This window comes from Oncorhynchus masou, chromosome 23 (assembly GCF_036934945.1).
Source record: "Oncorhynchus masou masou isolate Uvic2021 chromosome 23, UVic_Omas_1.1, whole genome shotgun sequence".
In the NCBI taxonomy this organism is placed as follows: domain Eukaryota; kingdom Metazoa; phylum Chordata; class Actinopteri; order Salmoniformes; family Salmonidae; genus Oncorhynchus; species Oncorhynchus masou.
This window is the reverse complement of record NC_088234.1, coordinates 40,637,877-40,663,155: the sequence shown is the minus strand read 5'-3', so window position 1 is coordinate 40,663,155 and position 25,279 is coordinate 40,637,877. Positions and strand designations below refer to the sequence as shown.

At 41.1% G+C, this 25,279-nt stretch overlaps 1 protein-coding gene across 4 annotated transcripts; it reads right to left on the bottom strand.

Moving 5' to 3' along the window:
• Nucleotides 1-373: 373 nt before the first annotated feature.
• On the bottom strand, nt 374-24,188 carry inpp5f (inositol polyphosphate-5-phosphatase F). Of its 4 annotated transcripts, none has more exons than XM_064932099.1 (20): nt 23,810-24,188; nt 21,759-21,839; nt 20,636-20,772; nt 19,472-19,600; nt 19,069-19,254; nt 18,794-18,850; nt 18,299-18,497; nt 17,882-18,061; nt 17,527-17,594; nt 16,704-16,828; nt 16,464-16,541; nt 16,199-16,319; nt 15,821-15,949; nt 10,556-10,673; nt 9,974-10,172; nt 9,671-9,742; nt 9,497-9,570; nt 9,111-9,239; nt 8,873-8,960; nt 374-8,586 (listed from the first exon to the last, which is right to left on the bottom strand). In XM_064932099.1, exons 1-20 carry the CDS (start codon nt 23,904-23,906, stop codon nt 7,458-7,460), a joined length of 3,396 nt encoding a protein of 1,131 aa, XP_064788171.1. In that variant the 5' UTR covers nt 23,907-24,188; the 3' UTR covers nt 374-7,457. The 4 variants fall into 4 exon arrangements, with proteins under 4 accessions (XP_064788171.1, XP_064788172.1, XP_064788173.1 ...); XM_064932100.1 differs by having other exon boundaries at nt 19,069-19,236; XM_064932101.1 differs by lacking the exons at nt 20,636-20,772; nt 21,759-21,839; nt 23,810-24,188 and adding an exon at nt 20,207-20,619.
• Between the last annotated feature and the right edge of the window lie 1,091 nt (nt 24,189-25,279).

Here is a 25,279-nt window from a genome sequence, read left to right as displayed (position 1 = left end):
TTTTTACTATTTTCTACATTGTAGAATAATAGTGAAGACAAAACACATGGAATTATGTAACCAAAAAAGTGTAAAACAAATTAAATATTTTGAGATTCTTCAAAGGAGACACCCTTTGTCTTAACAGCTTTGCACACTTGTCATTCTCTCAATGTAGAAAATAGTCGAAGAAAAACCCTTGAATGAGTAGGTGTGTCAACCTTTGACTGGTACTGTAATATGACAGTTGGGTGAACATTTTCACGCTTCAACTCATGAAACCGATTCAGAACAGTTGGACTATGTAAAATAGTTAATACCTTCAATTTACTGAAATTCAAGAATAGCTAAAGTATATTTTTCCTAAACACAGGGAAAAGGACAACAGTAGAAATATGAATAAATAGGATATTTTAATATTCAATAAGAGTACAACATGAAAACATGACAAGTCCATTTAAAGAGATGGAAGTACAACCACAGACATGGGACAGTGCAGGAAAATGTACTTATGCAATTGTGTTGCGTCATCACTCACAAATGTAACTACATTTTCTATGGGCAGGATTAGGGTTGCAAACCTAGGCAGGATCCTTACTGGAGCATGTCTGGTATAAAAGTGAGTGTTTCCCAACCCAGGTCCTCGAGTAACCCCAACAGTACACATTTTTATTGTAACCCCGGACAAGCACACCTGATTCAACATGTCAACTAATCATCAAGCCCTCAATGAGTTGAATGAGAGGTGTTTGTCAAGGGCTACAACAAAACTGTGTACTGTTGGGGGTGCTCGAGGACCAGGGTTTGGAAACACTGGTAAGTGAAGTCAACCATTGAGCGTTTAGTACTATTCTGTACGTAGATCCAAGACTCAGTTTAGTACGATGTGTTACATTTGGTATGGTTACACAAGACAGATGGTTACTTAAGGCAAAAAACAGGGAGGTTGGTGGGTAGATGGGTGGGCGTGTAACACCAACATCTAGCAACCCAAAAGTTGCGAGCTCAAATCTCATCACAGACAACTTTAACATTGTAGGTAATTAGCAACTACTTGCTACTTTGCATGTTAGCTAACCCTTCCACTTAACCCTAACCCCTAGACTAGCTTACTCTAGCCAGAGAAAAATACACAATTCCAACACTAAAACCCCATCTCAAAAGGAATGTTTACACTTTAAAGAAACTTAATTTTTACAGTAGGTCCGAGTTGCTCCAGTCCAGTATATGCATTCCTAAATACAATCACATCACAAATGCAACCCGTAGCCCTGCTTAAAGCCTTATTATATTCCTATTGCATTGCAGAGATCATATTAAAGGTTTGGCAGTGCAAGACAATATCAGCAGGTCTGGTGACTGAGGAGTCAGCACCCACAATTCCCAGGACAGACAACAGACTCACTATATAAAGGCTACACAGAAACATGTACAACCATCCCAGACTCTGGGATACAGCGGGTGAGCAAGCTACACCACTGAATTCTGTGAAGAACAGATGAAATGACAGATTAGTACAGAAACAAACGTTATAAAGGAGACAGTGACCATTTATCTTGGGATATTCCTGCCCGAGGAAGAACAGAAGATACTCCTAGTAGAAGCTACCACACCCAGAGGAGTTTAATAAAGAGGTTGAAATGAGTTAGGGGCTGGTCCTAACTAAGTATTCATTCCTTTAGGGCAGGGGTCGACAACGAGATTCAGCCGCGGGCCGATTTGTTTTCTTGAGCTGATGGTCGGGGGGGCCGGAACATAATTGCAAATTAACCGCAAGAAGCCCAAACCGATATCATATTGGAATAAAATGTAATAATTTCAAACCTTGCTTTCATTTGTTTATAATCACGTGTCTCTATTATTCTTGGAAATACTTGAACAGATTTCTCAAATTAAAATCACTTGAAGCTCATTTCCTGGTGTTTTCTTATATCCAACAAAGACCATTAAACAAACAAAAAAAATATTTTGGGGCTCAAAAAACTTGGGGGGGGAGGGCAAATAAAACCACCCGCTGGCCGCCATTTAGGGAACCCTGCTTTAGGGGGTGTCGTCAGTGTTTAAACAGGGCTCTCCAATCCTGTTCCTAGAGCGATACCGTCCTGTGGGTTCACTCCAACCCTAATCTTGCACACCTGACTAATAATTAGCTGTTGAGCTGTATCAGGTTAATTAAAACTGGGTTTGGAGCGAAATCCTACAGGAGGGCGCTTAAGGAATAGGGTTGGAGAATACTGGTTAAGAATCAGTAACATATTCCAATGGATCTCACTAACCAAATGAAAGTAGCGCTGCACTGCCTGGTTCCCAGATGATCTTGTGGTTTGGCCCATAAACCACAGGGAAAAGGCCATGGATCAACAGGAAAGACCTGCTGGAGCACCCCCCTTTGATTGGGAGTTACAGGAGTTACGATACTGTTCTGTACAACTTCCATACATAATGTGTTCACAGCAACACCCCATATTATGAGGTTCACAAGCCTTAACACAGTCACATTTATTTATTTTTGATTTAACTAGGCAAGTCAGTTAAGAACAAATTATAATTTACAATGATGGCCTACCGGAGAACAGTCGTCCGACCTTGTTCAGGGGCAGAACAACATTTTTTTTTTTTTTTTTTTTACATTGTCAGTTCGGGGATTCAATCTTGCAACCTTTCGGTTACTGGCCCAACGCTCGAAACGCTAGGCTACCTGCCGCCCCAGATAACATATACTAAACACATAACAATCATTAGATACAGGGCATAATCATTACATATAAGGAATGTTTCTGTAGGGCCTTCTCGGACTAAAAAAGCACATCAAATGGATAATCTTCATCAACACTTTTTTTTGTCCAGTATTAGGCTTAATCTAGGTCCAGGAAACTGGCCTATGCGGTGTACCTGTGTCAAATGCCATTCCATTGACTCAATATGTATGCAAATTTGTATCCCTCCAAAAGTTTTACATCACAGATATTAGAGTTCTATTTCTACAGAGGGCACACAAATATACCAGCAGCAGGTGCCTGGGATGCTTTTCTGCACATCTATTGTTACACAATCTCCAGTCTCCCAAGGGACTGGCAATGCAAGATTATTACAAACATGAGCCACACAAACACACACGAAGCTCATGTCCATGAGTATTCAACACCATTTAAAAGCATAAGCCGGGTGATAGAATATCCCAAGATAAAGATGGCGCTACCTTGAAAAGGATCTCATATACAGTACTAAGATCAAACGAATGATGCTGCAACATGATGGAATAAACTAAACTCTAAAAAAGGTGGATTTGCCATAAATACCTGTTATACACAATCTCCCACTTTCATTTCCTGTTAAAGCCCACGCTTTAGATTCAGGAGTGCATAAAGCATTTGAAGTGTGTTTTTATAAGGTTTGGACGTGCCACTTTGCATTATTCTATATGCTACTGTACAGTGTCAAACATGAGACTTTGGGTTTCATAAACCTAACGCACCCTCATATCAGGTACACTCATTTATGTACAATTTTTTATTAAGTCCTCTCTATCCACTAATGCTTACAGAATCAAACCAACATTATTTTGTCAGTTGAAAGTGAATATTGGGTATGCTCAAGTAAACACGCTCATTACCCCTCGGAAATGTTCAGTTGCAGTGCATCTTACTCTAACATCAATGTGATCAAAAGCCAAACTGTACTGAGACATACAGTACCAGTCTAAAGCTTGGACACACCTACTCATTCAAGGGTTTCTGTTGATTTTTTACTATTTTCTACATTGCAGAATAGTGAAGACATCAAAACTATATGAAACAACACATATGGAATCATGCAGTAACCAAAAAAAAAGTGTTAAACAAATCAAAATAGATTTCATATTTCAGATTCTTCAAATAGCCACCCTTTGCCTTGATGACAGCTTTGCACACTCTTTGCATTCTCTCAACCAGCTTCATAGTCACCTGGAATGCATTTCAATTAACAGGTGTGCCTTGTTAAAAGTTCATTTCTGGAATTTCTTTCCTTCTTAATGTGTTTGAGCCAATCAGTTGTGTTCTGACAAGGTAAGGGTGGTATAGAGAAGATACGACCTATTTGGCAAACGACTAAGTCCATATTATGGCAAGAACAGCTCAAATAAGCAAAGAGAAACAACAGTCCATTATTACGTTAAAACATGAAGGTCTTTCAATACAGAACATTTCAAGAACGTTGAAAGTTACTTATAATGCAGTCACAAAAACCATCAAGCGCTATGATGAAACTGGCTCTCATGAGGACCGCCACAGGAAAGGAAGACCCATAGTTACCTCTGGTGCAGAGGATAAGTTCATTAGAGTTACCAGCCTCAGAAATTGCAGCCCAAATAAATGCTTAACAGTGTTCAAGTAACAGACATCTCACATCTGAATCAGGCCTTCATGGTTGAATTGCTGCAGAGAAACTACCACTACTAAAGGACACCAATAAGAAGACTTGTTTGAGCCAAGAAACACGAGCAATGGACATTAGACCTGTGGAAATCTGTCTTTTGGTCTAAGGAGTCCAAATTTGAGATTTTTGGTTCTAACCACCGTGTCTGTGATGCGCAGTGTAAGTGAACGGATGATCTCCGCATGTGTGGTTCCCCCCCTGAAGCATGGGTGCTTTGCTGGTGCCACGGATTTATTTAGAATTCAAGGCACACTTAACCAGCATGGTTAACACAGCATCCCATCTGGTTTGCGCTTAGTGGACTATCATGTGTTTTTCAACAGGACAATGACCCAACACACATCCAGGTGGTGTAAGGGCTATTTGACCAAGAAGGAGCGATGGAGTGGCTGCATCAGATGACCTGGCCTCCAAAATCACCTGACCTCAACCCAATTGAGATGGTTTGGGATGAGTTGGATCACAGAGTGAAGGAAAAGCAGCCAACAAGTACTCAGCATGTGGGAACTCCTTCAAGACTGTTGTAAAAGCATTCCATGTGAAGCTGGTTGAAAGAATGCCAAGAGTGTGCAAAGCTGTCATCAAGGCAAAGAGCTCCTTTGAAAAATCTAAAATATATTTTCATTTGTTTAACACCTTTTTGGTTACTACATGATTCCATGTGTTATTTCATAGTTTTGACGTCTTCACTATTATTCTACAATGTAGAAGAAAATAAAGAAAACCCTTGAAAGAAAACCCTTGAATGAGCAGGTGTGTCCAAACTTTTGACTGCTACTATAGTGCTATGTCCATCAATATATGTTGGTCAATAGAAAGGTTCTACACATGGAACAAATATATTTAAGTATTCACTCCCTTGGATTTCTTCACGTTTTGTTGCGTTGGAAAGTTGGATTGAAAAATATTTAATTGTTATCTTTTTGTCATTGATCTACACCAGGCATGGGGGAACTCCAGTCCTCAGGGGCCTGATTGACGGCACACTTTTCCCCCAGCTAACGCCCCTGACTCCAATAATCAACTAATCATGATCTTCAGTGTAGAACGCAACTAAGTTACATTAGCTTTGTTTGCTAGAGATGGAGTAAAAGTGCGCGGCACCACTCCGGCACCCCGAGGACTCGAGATGCCCATCCCTGACCTATACAAAAGACTCCATAATGTCAAAGTGATTTTTTTTTTTAACAAATGAATACAAATGTAATAACTAAAATATACCTGTTGCATAAGTATTCATCCCCTTTGTTTAGCCAAGCCTAAATTAGTTCAGGAGTAACATTTCGCTTAACAAATCACAATAAGTTACATGGAGTTACTGTGTGAAATAATAGGGGATGTCATGATTTTTGTGTGACTACACCTTCCTCTGTCCCCCATACAGTACATATAAGGTCTGTCAGTCAAGTATTGGATTTCAAGCACAGATTGAACTACAAAAGAACAGGGAGAACGCCCCACAAAGAAGGTCCGTGGTTGGTACATGAGTAACAATAACAAATCAGACATTGAATATCTCTTTGAGTATGGTCAAGTTAATACTGATGCTGTGGATGATGTATTAAACCACCCAAACACATAAGAGATACAGTCATCCTTCTGAACTGAGTGCAGGACATGAGGGAAACTGCTCAGGGATGTCACCATGGGGCCATTGGTGATTTTAAAACAGCTTCAGAATTGTGGTGATGTGAGAAAACGGATGGATGAATAACATTGCAGTGACTTCACAAAAATGACCTAAATGACTGAAAAGAAAAATACAAATATTCCAAAACATACATTCTGTAAGCAATAAAGGCACTAAAGTAATACTGCAAAAAAACAAACACAGCAAAGGAACACAATTTTTGACCTAAATGCAAAGCCTTTTGTTTGGGGCAAATTCAACAACACATCACTGGAACTGCCTCCTTATTTTCAAGCATGGTGGTGGCTGCATTATGGTATGGGTATGCTTGACATCGGCAAAGACGGAGTTTTTCAGGATAAAAATAAACGGGATTGAGCTCAGCACATGCGAAATCCTAGAGGAAAACCTGGTTCAGTCTGCTTTACACCAGACACTGGGAGAGGAATTCACCTTTCAGCTGAACAATCACCTACAACACAAGGCCAAATCTACACTGGAGTTGCTAACCAAGAAGACAATGAATGTTCCTGAGTGGCCAAGTTACAGATTGACTTCAATCTGCTTGAAAATCTATAGCAAGACTTGAAATTTGAAGATTTTTGAAAATAATAAAATAAAAATGGGCAAATATTGCACAATCCAGGTGGGCAAAGCTCTTAGAGACTTACCCAAGACACAGCTGTAGGGTGAGTACTTACCAAAGCAAGATATATTAGTGCTATATTTTACATTAATCTCAATGGAAATCTTTGACAATTAAATCCATTTTAATCCCACTTGTGTAACAAAATGTGAAGAAATCCAACAGGGATAAATATGTATGATAGTCACTGTACATACAGTACAATATTTACATATCAAAACAGTATACTCTAACCGGAGTTCTTGTACCTTGATTAAGTCCTACCTTGGTACATTTCCAATATCGGTAGGGAGAAACTCAGCAACACTGATTCTACAAGCAGTTTGTTTTCTTATTAGGGGACTATCTAACATGGATCTGCCCTTTGAAAATCAAGAGAAAAATTGTCAAAAACTTGTACTTCTTTTGGTAACAGAGCTATAAACTAGGCCTATTATCACAAATGCCAAATTGGTGCACTGCACATATGGGATCACCAAAATGATAAATCCAGAGCTTGCCTCTCAACATACACTGGATATTACCTGCCTTAGTTATTACCAATAACCTGACATGCAAATATATCTGGAAAATCTCTCGAAAGGAAATGCAACAGGATTAAGGATGCTGTCATATAGAGCTGGAGTATTATACACACACTACACAACACTGGCTGTAAACATGGTCATGTCAACTATAGAGGAAATTGAAGAGTGGGGTTCTAAGCAGAGTCAGCTTACGCTACTGTACTGGAAGTCACATAGAAACTGTACAAAAACCTGCTTAGAGGCTACAACTTGGGAAGTGCTAGATCTGTATGATCCTGGTCTGGCACTGTGTAAACATTGCCTTCAGCTCGTTCTCTTGGGTCTCGTTTAGAGTGGCCATTTCTGGCTCTGGGCTCTTCTGCACCTTCGCCACAGCAAAGTTGATGCCTTGGGTCAGTCCAGCTTGGGTCAGGCTGGCCACCTGCACCATGGAGCTCTTGATCTTGGCAAAGGGGGAGACCACGCGACTGCCGTTGCTGTCGGCGGGAGAGGGGCCCAGGCTACCCTCCATGTGAGAGCCCAGGCTCCTCTGGGAGCTGCCGGAAGCTGCAGAGATGGGCTTCTGGACGGTCAGGAGATTGGGGCCGGAGGCAACATCTAGCTGGGACGGCCTGGGAGGGAGCTGGAGCTCCTCCTCCTGCTGATCTGAACCTGGGTGTCCGTCTGGGGCCAGGGGGCCTTTAGCATGTGGAGGGACTTGTGGGTTCTGTGTGGGGAGGCTACAAGCCACCTGCTCCCCGAACACCTCCACAGGTTTGGTCTGCGCGTCTTGGATGAATTGGTGGCAATAGGCATCAATTGGAGTTCCAAAGTCTATCAGGATGGCCTCCTCAGCCTCCGAGGTAACCCCGGGGGACTGGTCTTCAGGACTGGCTAGAGCCGGAGCCTCCTGCTTACTGTCGCAGCCAGTGACCCGGATGTTGAGCTCCACGCTGCCTCGACTGCCTAGTCGCGGAGCCGACGCCACGATGCCGCAGCTGGGCAGCACGTAGTCCACATTCTCCAAGGAGCTGGAGCGCAGTTGTTCGTCCGAGTTGTAGGAGTCCGAGTCTGATGACATCTCTGAGTGGTTGTCACAGAGGTCCTTCAGAGCCGGGCCGATGTTGGCCCCGTCCGACGTCTCCAAGCTGCTATCAGACTTCCAGAGGGTGACCCCCATGGTGGGTTTCAGAAAGTTCACCTTCACGTCCGGCTTGGTGGAGAAGGTGTTTCCCAGTCTCCCCTTGAAGGAGCCCATGTTGACGTTGGACTTCTTCACCCTCTGGTTGAGGGAGGAGAACTTGTTGAGGAGGAAGCTCTTGCCCTGAGCCAGACCAGAGCTGCCCAGGACCTGGTCTGGGTGTCTGCCCTGGATGCCCATGATGTCCTCGTGAGGTTTACTGTGCCTCCTGAAACAAATGGTTAAAAAATATATATCTATCAATATAATCTAATTGACATGCATGATAAACAGAAGCCCTGTCCAGAAAATAGTTTTATTTAAATAAAGGTTCAACAAAATTGAACACTATACGGTCTTAGTATTTTAGCCAGGGCCAGGGTTTATCATGCACATCCATGTCAATGAGATATATTTTTGGAAAACATGTGTAAAAGGGATAATATAGACATACTGAACTGCAAGAGAAGAATATTCTGAAGATCTAGATCGAGTGATAATGTATTCCAACTCACCTCTCCAGTTTCTTTTCAACCACCTGCAGGTCAAGTCCCATGGCTTGCTTAGTTAGGCGAAGCATCTCTGCGATGCACTGCAACGTGTCTGAAATAAAATGAATAATTCCCACAAAGGCTGTCAGGATAAGGATTTCAGGTTGTTTTTGAGATATACGGGCAGTGTGCTTCCAATCTACCAGGTTTTATTCACGGTTGACTAGTTTTATGCTGACAGCTTAATGAAATCTTCCCATACCTTTACCATCGTCCTCAGGATTCCTTGTGAGGGCCCTTAGTGTGTGAAAATAACCACTTGTCTCCCCATTATTATAGTGTAGACGCATACAGCAGAATTTGGGCTTCCCGAACAGAGTGGGTTCTGGGCCTACAAAAGAACACATAGGACATGTTGTGAGCTTTATTCATGAGTAACTAAGATGTTTGTGGTAAAGAAAAATTGTTGAAAAAAAAAAGAGTAGTTGCATCATTCAGAATTTGTGTACAATAATGAAAGCCATGTGTATAGTGTGTGCTTAGTAGCTTTACAGTGTAAAATAAATCATGAAGTTGTGAAGGACTCAGACCCGGTCAACATTTTGGAATTTTCACTTGGTGGAGTTAAATTCCTCTAGAAACATTCACCTATTTCAATCTTTTCCAAACCCTCTAAGTTGAGGCGCTGGTACTGATTGACTTTGTCAGCTTCCTCATCATAACTGTAAAAACAAAAGCAAATAAACAGAAATATATATGAGGAACAGCTAAAATACATGTATTAGACTATATTACTGTTCTGTAATAAATCCAGGCACTTACTAGGCAACGTAATATGCACTGTTGGATAGCAGCAGGAGAACATCCACATCCTTGCTGGTTGCATCAATAAGGCTGATGAGGAGAAATATTTGCTTTCCACATTAACAATTTATTGAGGAATAAACACTTTCAAGGTGTTGATTTTGAAGGGTGTCTTAATTACCCCTGAGGGGATAAATAAAGTTGAACTGAACTGAGCTGGCTAACAAAGTGTTGGGAGAACAAACTACGAGAGCAAGCTCTTCGAAAGGATTTCAGTGTTAAAGCTTAGAGTTTTGATTTATAGATCGTTCCAGCACTAACCTCATGTCACAGTCGATAAGGGCCCAGCCCCCATGGAACTTCTCATCGTCGGGCAGCAGCAGCTGCATGTAGGTCTGCAGCAGGAGGCTGACCTGCTCCTGGGTTACTCTCTGGCTCTCCTGCTCCTTCTCCTCATGCTCCTTCTCCTTACTGAAGATGGAGTATAGGTCCTCCGTCACAGGATGCCCCATCATCAGATCTGGAGAGAGAGAGAGGAGGTTGAAGAACGAGAACGGTCGAGTCACACTTTTGAGATTAGGACTGAGTGATTGTTTTGAGACTGAGGGTGGAATCCATTTTGATAACACTTTACTGTACTTACAGCCTGCCGGTATAATGCATTTTAACTTGTTATAATCGTATATGAACCTGTGTCTTATAATAAGGCTCATAATATGTTGTGTCTTTCCATGTTTTATATTTTTTACTGATTTAACTGGCTATTGATATTTAGTCAGGCTCATTATGAGATATTAAGACATAAGGGGGTCATACATATTCATGTCTTAGAACGAATCCCAACTGCATCATAAAGCATTATAACCGCAGGCTTTAAGTAAAGTATTACAGGTATTTCCTTACCAATGACTGCTTGTCTGTATGCGTCCCTGAAGCGGTTCAGATAGTAACGGTTGGCTGAGTTCACGCCATCTTTCATCACCCCGGCCAGTTTTCTCTCCCCCGTTCTGGTGAAGTCTCCCTTTATAAATGGATTACAGACAGAGCATGTTAAAAAACAAGCAAGATAGAGTCACCGTCTGATCCCTTTTATACTCTTCCTGACTTAGGGCTGTGTCGAGTAAACATTGTTCATTTTTCCCATTTTCAGTCTGCACAACAATTGTCTTAAAAGCCCAATGCAGCCATTTTTATATCAATATAAAACCATTTCTAGGTATCAATATGTGTACTAGTTTTCCATGAAAAATGGGCAAAAATTGTTTTCATAAGCAAATATTTAGCTAGGACTGTCTGGGAGTGGTCTGAATGGGAAAGGCCAAAAAAAAAAAAAAAAGAGCAGTTATTGGCAGAGGTTTGGAACTCTTTACTATTGGTCTATTAACCAATTTCCCGCCTGGTTGATGTCCCTACGCAAGCCGAGAATTTACTCTCAAACGGGCTAATTAGAAAGTCCCATGTAGATTTTATTTATTTTCAACCAGCAACTATCAAGAAAATAACACTGATTGAAAAGTCACACTTTTACAGTCTTAGTTTCATCAGCTAATGTACAATATGATACAAAACACAGGTAAAACTGAATTGACTGAACTCGGCTTTTAAGTTAAACCAGAACAGATAGCCTTTCATGCGACTGCCTTTAAAAAAAACAGTTTACTCCCTTAAGAACAGCCTTTATCAGCAGTGTTTTCCACAAGTATATGGAGCAACCAGCCAAATAGAAAAACTAGCCAGCCAGGATCCCCCGGTTACAATTTTTTTTCTGAGGTCTTGGCTGATTTCTTTTGATGTTCCCATGATGTCAGGCAAAGAGGAACTGAGTTCAAAGGTAGGCCTTGAAATATATCCAGAGATACACCTCCAATTGACTCAAATGATGTCAATTAGCCTATCAGAAGCTTCTAAAGCCCTGACATCATTTTCTGGAATTTTCCTAGCTGTTTAAAAGCACAGTCAAGTTAGTGTATGTAAACTTCTGACCCACTGGAATTGTGATACAGTGAATTATAAGTGAAATGATCTGTCTGTAAACAAATGTTGGAAGAATTACTTGTGTCATGCACAGTAGATGTCCTAACCGACTTGCCAAAACTATAGTTTGTTAACAAGAAATGTGTGGAGTGGTTGAAAAGCAAGTTCTAAATGACTCCAACCGAAGTGTATATAAACTTCTGACTTCAACTGTATGTATTAAGAGATTATACGCTATTAGTTAAATTAGTGAAATAATTTCCACAAGTGTTTGGAACTCTGTGAATTGCAGCATGTCATTTATAAAAATTAAAAATAAACACTTGTTTAACAACTGACCCAGATTTCTTAAATAATATTGTAAGAGTCTGCTGACTTCAAGACTTCAAGCTTCCTTTTAAAGGAATTCTCTCAGCTATCTGCAATACAGGTATGATTGAAGCAGGTGTTAAAATGAAGCAGGGCTTTGCTACAAAGAAAGCAGCAGTTCACTACTCCATTGTCAACACTGATTAAATCAGTAGACATACAGCATATCAATATCTTTGAAAATACCATATAAGTATCATTAGCTTTTAAAACAAATACATCTGTTTACTTTTATCATATTTTGGACCAGAGTGAGGCTAACGCTCAGGTAGCCTCTATTGTTCCTGCAGTAAGGAGGATTCACCATCTTCATCTTATGTTTTCATAATTTATCTGCAGATAATCAGCAAAAAAAGCCTACCAACATGCAAATTAAGGGAGCCAAATTAATGGCTCTCTTACCAGCTACTGACGAGTCACTCACTTAGACGTCAATGTCTGGCAAGTCCTGATGGACTTCATATCAAAAATACAAACGAGATCTTTAGTTTATTTGTCCTGATGCGATACCATGGACATATAAACTACTTGGTGTGATTTATGAAAGGCAAGGATATACGAGATTGGCTTTATTCAGTCAGTTCGAACACCATGTACAAACTAGTCAAGCTTGTTATTCATCAATCAAATCACGGTATGCCGATATGAGCTAGCACTTTGTGGCAGCATAAGAAGCACGCAAAAGGAAAATGAATGTGCCAGAAAACAATAGGGCAAGTGGATTTTGATTCATCGTTACCACATTATATGGGACGTGCAAATTGACTCACACAGACGATAAAGGAGCATCATGCCTTCTCTGTCCGTGTAAATACATTTGACTGCAAACACACCGTACAGTTGAAGTCGGAAGTTTACATACACTCAGCTTGGAGTCATTAAAACTTGTTTTTCAACCACTCCACAAATTTCTTGTTAAACTATAGTTTTGGCAAGTCGGTTAGGACATCTACTTTGTTTACAGACAGAATATTTCACTGTATCAAAATTCCAGTGGGTCAGAAGTTTACACACACTAAGTTGACACTAAGTTGACTGTGCCTTTAAACAGCTAGGGAAATTCCAGAAAATTATGTCATGGCTTTAGAAGCTTCTGATAGACTCATTGACATAATTCGAGTCAATTGGAGGTGTATCTGTGGATGTATTTCAAGGCCTACCTTCAAACGCAGTGCCTCTTTGCTTGACATCATGGGAAAATCAAAAGAAATCAGCCAAGACCCCAGGGGAAAAAAAATGTAGACCTCCACAAGTCTGGTTCATCCTTGGAAGCAATTTCCAAACGCCTGAAGGTACCACAAACAATAGCACGCAAGTATAAACACCATGGGACCACCCAGCTGTTATTCCACTTAGAACGTGTCTCCTTCCTATCTCCTAGAGATGAACGTACTTTGGTGCGAAAAGTGCAAATCAATCCCAGAACAACAGCAAAGGACCTTGTGAAGATGCTGGAGTAAACGTGTACAAAATGATCTATATCCACAGTAAAACGAGTCCTATAGCGACATAACCTGAAAGGCCACTCAGCAAGGAAGAAGCCACTGCTACAAAACCGCCATAAAAAAAACAGACTGCGGTTTGCAACTGCACATGGGGACAAAGATCGTACTTTTTGGAGAAATGTCCTCTGGTCTGATGAAACAAAAATAGAACTGTTTGGCCATAATGACCATCGTTATGTTTGGAGGGAAAAGGGGAAGGCTTGCAAGCCGAAGAACACCATCCCAACCGTGAAGCACTAGGGTGCACGAGGGACTGGTGCACTTCACAAAATAGATGGCATCACGAGGGAGGAAAATTATGTGGATATATTGAAGCAACATCAAGACATCAGTCAGGAAGTTCAAGCTTGGTCGCAAATGACCCCAAACAAACTTCCAAAGTTGTGGCAAAAGGGCTTAAGGACAACAAAGTCAAGGTATTGGAGTGGCCATCACAACACCCTGACCTCAATCCCATGGAAATTTTGTGGGCAGAACTGAAAAAGCGTGTGCGAGCAAGGAGGCCTACAAATCTGACTCAGTTACACCAGCTCTGTCAGGAGGAATGGGCCAAAATTCACCCAACTTATTCTGGGAAGCTTGTGGAAAGGCTACCCCAAACATTTGACCCAAACGTTTGACCCAAGTTTGGCCATTTAAAGGCAATGCTACCAAATACTAATTGAGTGCATGTAAACTTCTGACTCACTGGGAATGTGATGAAAGAAATAAAAGCAGAAATAAATCAATACTATTATTCTGACATTTCACATTCTTAAAATAAAGTGGTGATCCTAACTGACCTAAGAGACAGAATTATTACTAGGATTAAATGTCAGGAATTGTGAAAAACTGGGTTGAAATGTATTTGGCTAAGGTGTATGTAAACTTCCCACTTCAACTGTGCATATACACCCAGGTACCGGGAAAGACAGCAGACTGTCAAACCAGCAGTGTTTCCCTGTCATCCCTCACTTTGTGACTGACAGGCACCTGTCCTATCAATAGATCGCTGGAAGATGCATATCTTTCATTCTAGCGGGAGGGGGCTCGGCTGACCTTTTTCCCCCTGACTTCCGAATTTAAAAAAAAAAAAAAGTAGGCTAGATAAGTTAGGTGGGAAAAGTATCCGGCAGAGTTTGAGTTTGTAATTGACTGTATAGACGACAGCCAGGGCGCTAGTGGAAAACACTGATCAGGCCATTATACAAGAACAAAATGGTGAATTCCATAAATAATGTAGAAAATGTGCTTATCTTCACATGTTATGCCATGGTTATATATCATGCATTACAAGCTAATCTAAGCAGAAGACAAAATAAGAGTCTGGAGGACTATAAATTATTTTTGCCATCCTCCTGATGTACACTACCTTTCAAAGGTTTGGGGTCACTTAGAAATGTCCTTGTTTTTGTCCATTAAAATTGATCAGAAATACAGTGTAGACTGTGTTAATGTTGTAAATGACTATTGTATCGGGAAACTGCAGATTTAAAAAAAATAGAATATCTACATAGGCCCATTATCAGCAACCATCACTGCTGTGTTCCAACGGCACGTTGTGTTAGCTAATCCAAGTCCATCATTTTCAAAGGCCAATTGATCATTAGAAAACCCTTTTGCAATTAAGTTAGCACAGCTGAAAACTGTTGTTCTAATTAAAGAAGCAATAAAACTGGCCTTCTTTAGACTAGTTGAGTATCTGGAGCATCGGCATTTGTGGGTTCGATTACAGGCTCAAAATTGCCAGAAACAAAGACCTTTCTTCTGAAACTCGTCAGTCTATTCTTGTTCTGAGAAATGAAGGCTATTCCATGCGAGAAATTTCCAAGAAACTGAAGATCTCGTACAATGCTGCGTACTACTGCATTCACAGAACAGCACAAACTGGCTCTAACCAGAATAGAAAGAGGAGTGGGAGGCCCCAGTGCACAACTGAGCAAGAGGACAAGTACATTAGTGTCTAATTTGATAAACAGACACCTCACAAATCCTCAACTGGCAGCTTCATTAAATAGTACCCGTAAAAAAACTAGTCTCATCGTCAACAGTGAAGAGGCGACCCGGGGACGCTGGCCTTCTTGTGAAGTGTCTGTTTATCAAACTAAAAAAACAAGAACATTTCTAAGTGACCCCAAACTTTTGAACGGTAGTGTACATTTCTCCCTGCAAATTGCAGAGGCCTCATATAATTGGTAGTTATATTTGCCCAGTCTTGTTTGTTTTATTACTCGATACATTTACCCAGGAAGCGAAGGCCTTCTGTGGAGAACCAAGACGGCATACTGTTGCAAGACGCAAACCTAATATTACCTTAAAACGCACATGCAAAATATGTTACCTTGAGGGCAGCCGTGCCGGCGTACTGTCTGCTGATGGTGTCGCCGTTGTTGGCCCACATGACCTGGTAGATCCTGTAGCACTTGAGGGGCAGAGGCTGCTCAGGGGGCATCACACCCAGTTTCTTCAGCTGAGGGACACAGAGACATACAGTTAACAATCAGTCACCATGGACAGGTTGCCAGAGCACTGCACTTCCACTCAAAAGTAGAGGTTGTTTTTACATTTGGTCTTTCACCTTAATATTTCATCTGATATATATACACTATGTGTCGAACTCAGACTTTAGTTCAAATCTGTATTAGAGCACTAGGAAATGCAATGTTATGACATCCTCAGCTTTAAGTTGACACGCGTTCAAAGTGGGGAGAAATCTCACCTGTGCCTCCATTACAGCACGAGCGATGGAAGCCTGGACTACATTGGTCCTGTCCAGACAGTCCATGCAGTTCACCCGGAAAATGCCCTCCTGGTGGCAGATGACTCCTGCCTGGTCGACCCTGACAGAGGAGTATACACTGTGATGCATTGCATGGGGATATGGAGCCACATGCGCTATCTATTACTGATTATTTGAAGATTTTTACTTGCATTAAAAAGGAGTCTCTGTTGGGGTTTGGGATGACATACACTCACACACTTACCACCCCCATCTCATGTCTGCAATAATATCGGAGATGGCATCTGTCAGCGTTTGCACATTTTCAAACTTCATACCTCGACTGATGAGACAGAAGAAGACGAATTAAATATATACAGGGGAAGTGCATACTATAATAAATAACAAGTATTGTAGTTTAAGTTATTCTTTCCTCATTTAGATTTACTTATTCGATTAAATTATCTGTGCTGTCAAGATTGTTTCTGTGCAGCAATTTTCTTACCAGTGCTCATGGAAGTCAAAAGAGACATATGTCAGGTTAGGATTGTTGTATAGAAGGACTTGTTTGAGATATGCGTCGCCAATGATCTTCTCCCGCCCACTTTGATCCACTAAGTTAATGATGACCTGTCAAAACAGTTGTAAATTGCATCAACTTCACTATAACGATAAGTCTTTATTTAGATACGTCTAAGTTCAATGAAAACTCAAACTTTGGTATTGATATTAACCCCCTTCGAGTCGATTGATGCACCAACCTAAGTGACATAACAAAAAAAATCCCCATCCAAATCCGTTAGTTTAAGCTAGATATATCGTTTTTTCAATCCACCGCATCCGCCAGTATCACACTTCCACATCTGCGGTGAAAGGTGGCAGAACTAGAGCGGTGTTTGTCAGACCATAAGACATCCCGAAAATCGGTCTTCTCATATAAACGTCCGAATGGTTTGACCTACAAAACTATTATGATCCCTCTATGGAAAGGGGAGACTCTCACCCCGACAAGTATCATGGGACTCATCTGAAAGTCACCGGTAGGGTTTAAAAAACAAAACAAATGAAAGTATGAATGCCATTTTGTGCCTACCCAAAAAAAGGGGGTAAATATCTGACACTTCAAAACCTTGTTTATGATTTTTAAATGATTTTTTTTATTTAAAGGGGTTCTAAAATGTAAAATCAAAAAGCTAAACGATCCAAAGTATAACCATCTTAAAACCATCTTAAAACAATTCCATGTCAGTTTAGCACCCCCTCCTCCTCCAATGTCTTACTCTAAAGATTTAAAGTAATGCCGATGTTATCTGGCAAATGCTTCTCACCTGCTTCTTGTAAAGGTTGAGCTGTTCATCAAAGTGCGCAGCAAAGTAAGGAATTGTCTCCTTCTCTCCTGAAATCAGACAGTACATTGTAAGGAAAACAATCCCTGTCATACAGACGACCTAAAAAAAAAAGTAATCTGGAAATTGCACATAAACTCAACAAGTAGTGATGATTATAAAGGGGAAAGTATACGATGCCCAGTGTCCTGGACGGGCAGAGTTAGCACATTTAAGACCATTCCATTAGATCTGAAAAGAAAACTCCACCCCCCCCGCAAGGGGGACAGGGCATGCTTAAAACGAACACACCCATTATTCCCCAATTCTTCTTTTGGATTGGAAATATCCCGCTGACCTTTCTCCAGCCGAGGCCTGGGGTTGTAGCGGTAGCCTGCTTGGCTCCAGAAGACGGGCACCGAGCCGCGACTCTGCACAAAGGACAGCGAGTGGTTGTGCACGTGGATCAGCTGCTCAGTCTCCACAAAGTTAGCCACGTGGCCGTCTGTGTCAACCCCTCTGCGTTTGTACCGCATCCCTTTTGGGAGAAGAAAACTAGGATCATTCATTCCCCCTTCCAATGAGCTTAACTGGCTTAAGTTATATGAGAACGTAATGTTTTCTCTGACATTTTAAGTAAGTTGAAGAGAAAATATTGTTTATTAATCATCAAGTAATTCAAGTTCTATTTAAGAAAAAGGTACAAATCTGCTTATCAAACTGTTGCAATTCGAACCTAGCAATTTGGCCATGACCTTTGACCTCTGTATTGTACCTGCACGGTGGCGACTGCGGCGGGAGATGAGGGCCACGGTGAAGCGCGGGTGGATGTCGTCCACGCAGGTGAGCTCCTGGAGCGGCGTGTCGGGGCTGTTCTTCTCCTCATCTGGACTCTCGTTGTAGTTCACCACCAGCTCCTCCACCTGCACAAAGCCCTGGATGATGGGCGTCACCCAGAAGTCCACCTCTGGAACCTGCAACACAACAAGAAAAGTTACAACCTCTATACAGTGATGCCAAATGTAGGTGTATAAAGAGAGAATTCAGTAGTGCAGTATATATAATTAACATAGATTTCAATCACTCCAATAATAGCTGCCACTAAGCTTTTCCTTGCTCAAACATTTCCCTATTGTTCAAACAGGGTTTTGCATAAGTGACTCTGCCACACTAGTGCACTATGACCATCAGCACTCTTATACCTGAACATTGACAAATTAATATCTAGTCAATCCATTCCTGTCAAAAACAGTCTTGAAATTCATCAAACCTGCAGATCGATGAGCTCCTGGACCATGTGTTTGTTCCAGAAGAATCTGTCATCCACCTTGAAGAGGAAAATAACTTATCAGTCGAGCATAATTGCTTCATCTGACTTGTCAAACGCAGTTAAACTACTGATCTTAAAGACAGAAAATATGTGTGGTTTAATACTACTGTACTTAAACCAGGCATCTCAAAGTGGCGACCCAATTTAATGCGGCATTTTAGTAAATGTCTCAGTTAATGCGACTTGTGTCCTCAGAGTATAGTAATATCCCTAACCTGCTTCCATAGGGGCAAGTTTGACTTCTCTGTGTCTCCCTGCCGCTGCACAGTGTTGGTGAGGTCATAGGTCATGCTGTAGTAGAAGGAATCGGAGTCCATGAATATCTTGTACAGCTCATCGAGCAGCCGCCTCTCGAGACGCTCCTTTTCTTTGTTTTCCTTGACCTGAAAGGCAGGGGAATACTGGGTGGTGGGCATGGAAAGGGATGGTATTAAATTGTCAAAATAAAAAAATATGGAAAGGAAAAAATGTAAATGAACAAAAAAATGGTATACTGTCCAAATTACAAAACAATTGATTTGTGTAAAAACAGCAAATGCACCAATTCCAAAATGTACAACTGGTGTGTAAGATGATAATACATGGGATATCTGAGCACAGTACTAAACATTGTTTTACCTTTTTCTTCGTGGGAGCCCCAACATTAGACTTGATCTGACTCAGAGTTTTCATCAGGAACTTCGACTCATCTGGAGACTGTGCAAGCTTCTCTGGTTTGTCGATCCCAAAGTGATGCTTCTTACAAAGCTGAAAGAGAAGCAGACTTTCTATCCCACTTTCTATGAAATTGTACGTTGTTAAGATACCAGCGTGATCTTCCGCTATATTGATACGTAACAGGAATTTAAATATGAACTCTGGGAAATAACTCACTTTTAACCCATTTGAAGGCATTACCATTCATTCAGTTCAGATTAGGCTAATTGAGCATACCAAAGCATTCTGATATTAAAATTCCTTATGATTGAGTGCATGATGAAAGTATTCCAAATATATGTAAATGTATGTAGAGGGAATGATAGACAATCGGGAATATACTTGTGGACAAGTCTAAAAGGTTGAATGACAGCTAATCAGTATGGTATCTGTGGGTTAATTGGGTCTCAATGAGTTTTCTAGCTAATTAAATCAATTCAAAGCTACCAAAAAAAAAAAAAAAAAAAAAAAGTCAACATCCAAAACTAGTGGTTCATAAAACTCTAAACACAACTTCACAGGGCTACTGAATTCCTATCCTAGACGGGGTGGGATAATCATTCTGTGGTATGGACAGTATGTAGGGCTATGTTCTAAAAAACATACCACAGAAACGATTATCCAACACATCCCGTTCTCTGGAAATGTTTCACTTACTTCCTCATCATCTTTATCCGTATATGTATCATCATCATCATCCTGGCTCACCTGTAAGACTGGCATCTAAGCAAAATCCCGATTCCTCCGAGATCAAAATAACACTATTGTGATATCTTAAAAAGTGATTAATTGGTAGCGACTCAAGGTATCAACCAAAACAGGGCAATCGAGATACTTTACTAGAAACATGGAAATGCAATCATTAAATGTAAAACAACTAAAGCTAGCCTAGATGATAGCGATGGTTTTCATTACATCTCATGACTGTAGCCTAGATTTAAAAAGGAGACTAAAGTAGCCACTGGTGTGCTATTGTAATGTGTTAACTGCTGCGTGTGTAAACTGCATAAAAAGGCCCAAAACTACTTGAGTGCTCAGAGATCCATAAAGCGCCCAGATAAAACGGGCCTCATCACAGTCTCTCACCTCCAGCTCCAGCTCCAGAGGCTCTTCCTCAGACAGAGGAATGACAGCTATCTTGGTGATCTTGTAGACTTTGTGGTCACCTGGCATCTGGCCAACAAGCACTTTCTGACGGATCAGTATGAGACCCAGAGGAAGATCTGCCAACAGAAATGGGTAAAGGATATGTCATCACAGGCACAGAATTCCACACATTCCGATAGGTGTGACTACATCGGCTGTTTTCTCTCACAGTCTCTCAGTCTGCTGTCTCATGTGGTGGTGAAACGCAGCATCTGGCTAAGCGAACTGAAATTTCAACCATGAAAATGCACAGTTTGTTAGAATCAGAAGTATTTGCATGCTGTTCTCTTCTAAAAACCTATGTATTAAGTACGTTTCTGAATATATTTGCTTTGCCTTTTTATGCATTATCTTGGCCAGGTCACAGTTGTAAATGAGAACTTGTTCTCAACTGGCTGACCTGGTTAAATAAAAGGTGAGGGAAAAAAAGAACAAACTTCCAACACTGACTGCTTTAAGCATTATCAAGTCAAACGGACATTTATTTAAGATAATCTGCAAGAACTTGTTTACCGACTCATCGACTGACTCATCTTTCACAGTTATGTCTCAGTCCTTTTCCTCAAATCATTTAGCACACCTTTGTGAGTGTAAATAAAGACTGCATAAACAACATAAGAAAATACTTGGCATTTCTGAGGACTGAGGCTCTTCCTACAATTAATCCAAAACCTCATTAAGGCAATAGAACAATCCAGTAATCCTGGGTGTTTTCACAATGAGTCGCCCCAAAAGCATCTACCGCACAAACATTACTCATACTAGCCTGTAGCCAAGCCCCAGGGCTAGCCTAGGGCTACATTCTAGGGCTTGTTAGGGGGGATTTGTGTTGTGTATTTGAGGACCACTGATGAGGTTTGAAAGCTATGAAACAAAAAGTGCAAGCAAATAAGAACAGAAGGCATGGTTACAGACAATAAAGGTACAGTTGTGGCCATATTGTGCAAGGGGGCCACACAGCGCAACATTTGAAAGCATGCGTACATGTCAAATCATGTCTCAAATGATCCAGTTGTGTCAAATGTTGGCACTTGTAGCACAAGGCCCACACCATTTCACTTACCTGTATGAAGTTGTATTTTCCCGACGAGACCCTCAACCAGGCCTAAACACGTTGGGTTCCAAGCTAACAGCAGGTCTGTTGCTGAAATAACAAAGAGAAGAGACAATCAGAAAATAAAGACTTGGTGTGGACACAAAGCAAAGACATGTTCTAAGAGAAATTGCTCTACACACTAAGAGCAATGAAGCGGTTTGATGATAGTTGATGGATTGCGGCCTAATAATATTTACATTCCATACATGGCTGTGGACAATTTCCTGCACCTTCCATGCTAGGCTTGGACTGAGGGTTTCTGTTTGTACTGTTAGGAATCATGGAGCATCACCGGTATGCACTCAGTATCTAGCTACTACTGTCTGCAGCCAAGTTCAGAAGTATTTACTGCATCAAGAGATTCTTCACAGAGCTCAAAAAGACGTGTGTTATCAATTGGGTAGAATAGTACAAATGATTTAGAGAATACATGACAATTTCTTTGCCTCTGAAACAGAGGTATGAAAACCAGGTCACAGAGGTTCACAGGCCTTGGATGGAAACCTAGCTAGTGTGAGTTTCCATTCTTTAAAAAAATATATAGTGTAGTAACATGATGCACTGGGGCATGACGACATCACTGCCAAATGACTACATCACAGCTAGCCTACAAAAGAAACTGACTGATGCTGCTGACTAAAACTGTTTATAACAGAAAACTAGACTTCAACTGCTTGACACACCCTTGACAAGTTGAGTCATGAATGGGCGACAAAGAGGGTGGAGAGTGAAGAACATATCGGCAGCTCAGACAATAACTCTTCCTGTTCCATGGAGCCAGAGAACTCTGTGTACCGGCCTCAGCATTTGAGCCCGGGCAGGGTGGTGGAAAATAAGGGCTGCCCCTACATACCTCTCTCTGCTTGTTCATGATACAGACACGCTACAGTACATTAGGGCGAAACTCAACCATAGATGTTCAGAAGTGTATTGTGGAAATTCCTGGCAGTGCTCATGTCAACAGGTCCAATGAGGAGTAGAAACTCTTTACCAATTAAATAATGGAAGAGCGGTGCAACCCAAACCTATTCAGGCTGGCTGCACACCCATGTGACCTCAGCCAGCCCACAGGGTACTCATTCACATCAATACACAATGGCTGCTCCCTCTCCCAACTGCCTTTTGTTACTACAGAAAGGCAAGCTTCACAGGCTCAGCTGTAGGCTTTGCTCGGAATTTTCCCAGCTTAACTCGTCACAGAGAAGAGGAGGTGTTTTGACAAGACCCTTGGGGTGCAGAACAAGTCCAGCAAGGTAGTTTAGTGTGTAGCAGTGAGCAGCTAACTAGTCTGATTATGTAGAATCCAGCGTAAGGAAATAAGGAACCACTGGACCTGATGCTTAAGTGGTATTTCAGGAAATGAATGGTTAACCATGTAGCCACATTAATCTGTTAAATAATTCTTATGTAAAACGAAGAACGGATGGAGGGAAAAATTATGAACCCTAACAGCTCTTTTGTTCAATACTTCACTATTTAAAACACTTTTTTTAAACATACGGAAACAATGACATTATCATCTGCTTCCCGAATCATGGCTAGATTTGATTTGAATGGAACCCCTACTGCTAAATAATTTTTACTGTCCCTCGAGAGTCTTAGCTCTGCACAACATCAGCATCACTTTGTCTGGTTATCCCGAATATCAGGTCAACGGGGCAGAAATCCTCATGAAAGTATGGCAACAATAAAGATGTAATAACTTGGCAGATAAGATAACTAGACAATTACATTACAATCAACAACAAAAAAATGGAATGAAACGCACTGGAATTTAAGTACGGTGCGCTGTCCGAGCCACAGCTTCCTACAGAGTTGTCATTGTAAACGCGTATAGCAGTGTTAACTTGGATAACGAAGACAACAAGCGAATATGAAATTCTCATGCCGTGGGCTTGACATTGTAACTTAAATTATATCATTACAATGGCTCTGCTGTCCGAAAGATGGATGATGTACGTTAGCTATAAAAAAAAATGATATATATAAAACACACTTGACAAACGTATTTTGCTTACCAGGTCTGACATTCATGGTCCCATCTATTCGGCTACACCAAAGAGCATGATCGCCACTCTGGAGAATGTAATGGTCTTTGGCTTGAAACAGCTCCATTTTGACCGTGTATGTCAAAACCTGTAAATATAACTGTGGTCCAAACCGGCTAGCTATCAGAGAAATGTTGCTGGCTGGCTGGCTGGCTAGCTAGCTAACGTAACGTTGTGTTAGCTAGCTAGCGTTGCTGACAGCACGTTGCCCTAGCAAGTTAGCTAACGTTTGTTTTGGTTATTTGATATCGTAGTTCAAAAAGTAAGCATAGCGTAAATCAGGCGAGAAACTTCTTCAATGTGTGAACATGTCGGTGGCTAATCATTTGCATTTTGAAGACCGACACTGTCAATTTCCTGCAGAAACAATCACACGTGACCTTATATCGTCATCCGATATTTACTTCCACTGGAGGTTTGTTCAGTTCGATTCAACGTTTGCTACGTTGCGTGGCGAATTGTACTGAACATCGAAACTGGTACTGAACGACACGTTTCCAAAAACGGTGCGAACCGTTGTTCAATAGCTTTTGAGGTAAGGTTTCTCCGGTGTGGTGGTTGTGGATCAATATGTGCCATATACAATCTCCATATGGGTCACCATAATCACACCGTTCTTGAACTGGCCCATGCAGATATACTTCTGAGGAGATGGGGAAACTCCATTAAAAGAGTATAACGGTCACGATGCCCATGCATCGTCAATGGGCCGCGCGGTGCATTCTGGACTACTTCGGGGCATGGAAAACTCATTTAATGAGTGAATTGGGCGCTAAATCAAAAATCCAACATTAGCATGAATTTCGTGAACAACAAGTATAACGTTACGCATGTTTTCTGAGATGTAAGATAACTGCTGTGTTGTCTGTAATATCGTCGAGCTTTGGATGGGCTCCACAAGGTGTCCAAAGCGTTTCACAGGGATGCTGACCCATGTTGACTCCAATGCTTCCCACAGTTGTGTCAAGTTGGTTGGGTATACTTTGGGTGGTGAACCATTCTTGATACATACTGGAAATTGTTGAGTGTAAAAAAAAAACAGCAGTGTTGCAGTTCTTGACACAAATTGGTGTGCTTGGCACCTACTACCATACCTCATTCAATGGAACTTATATTTTGTGTCTTGACCATTCACCCTCAATGACACACATACACAATCCATGTCTCAAGGCTTAAAAATCCTTTAACCTGTCCCCTCCCCTTCATCTACTCTGATTTAAGTGGATTTAACAAGTGACATCAATAAGGGATCATAGCTTTCCCCTGGATTCACCTGGTCAGTCTGTCATAGAAAGAGCAGGTGTTCTTAATATTTGTATACTCAGTGTATGCTCCCATAGTGAAAAACATGCAGTTGCTGGTGAACAGGACATTGAATGGAATGTATTAAACCTAAAAAAACAACAACACTATTATTCATTCTCCTAAAGTGTGTCAATT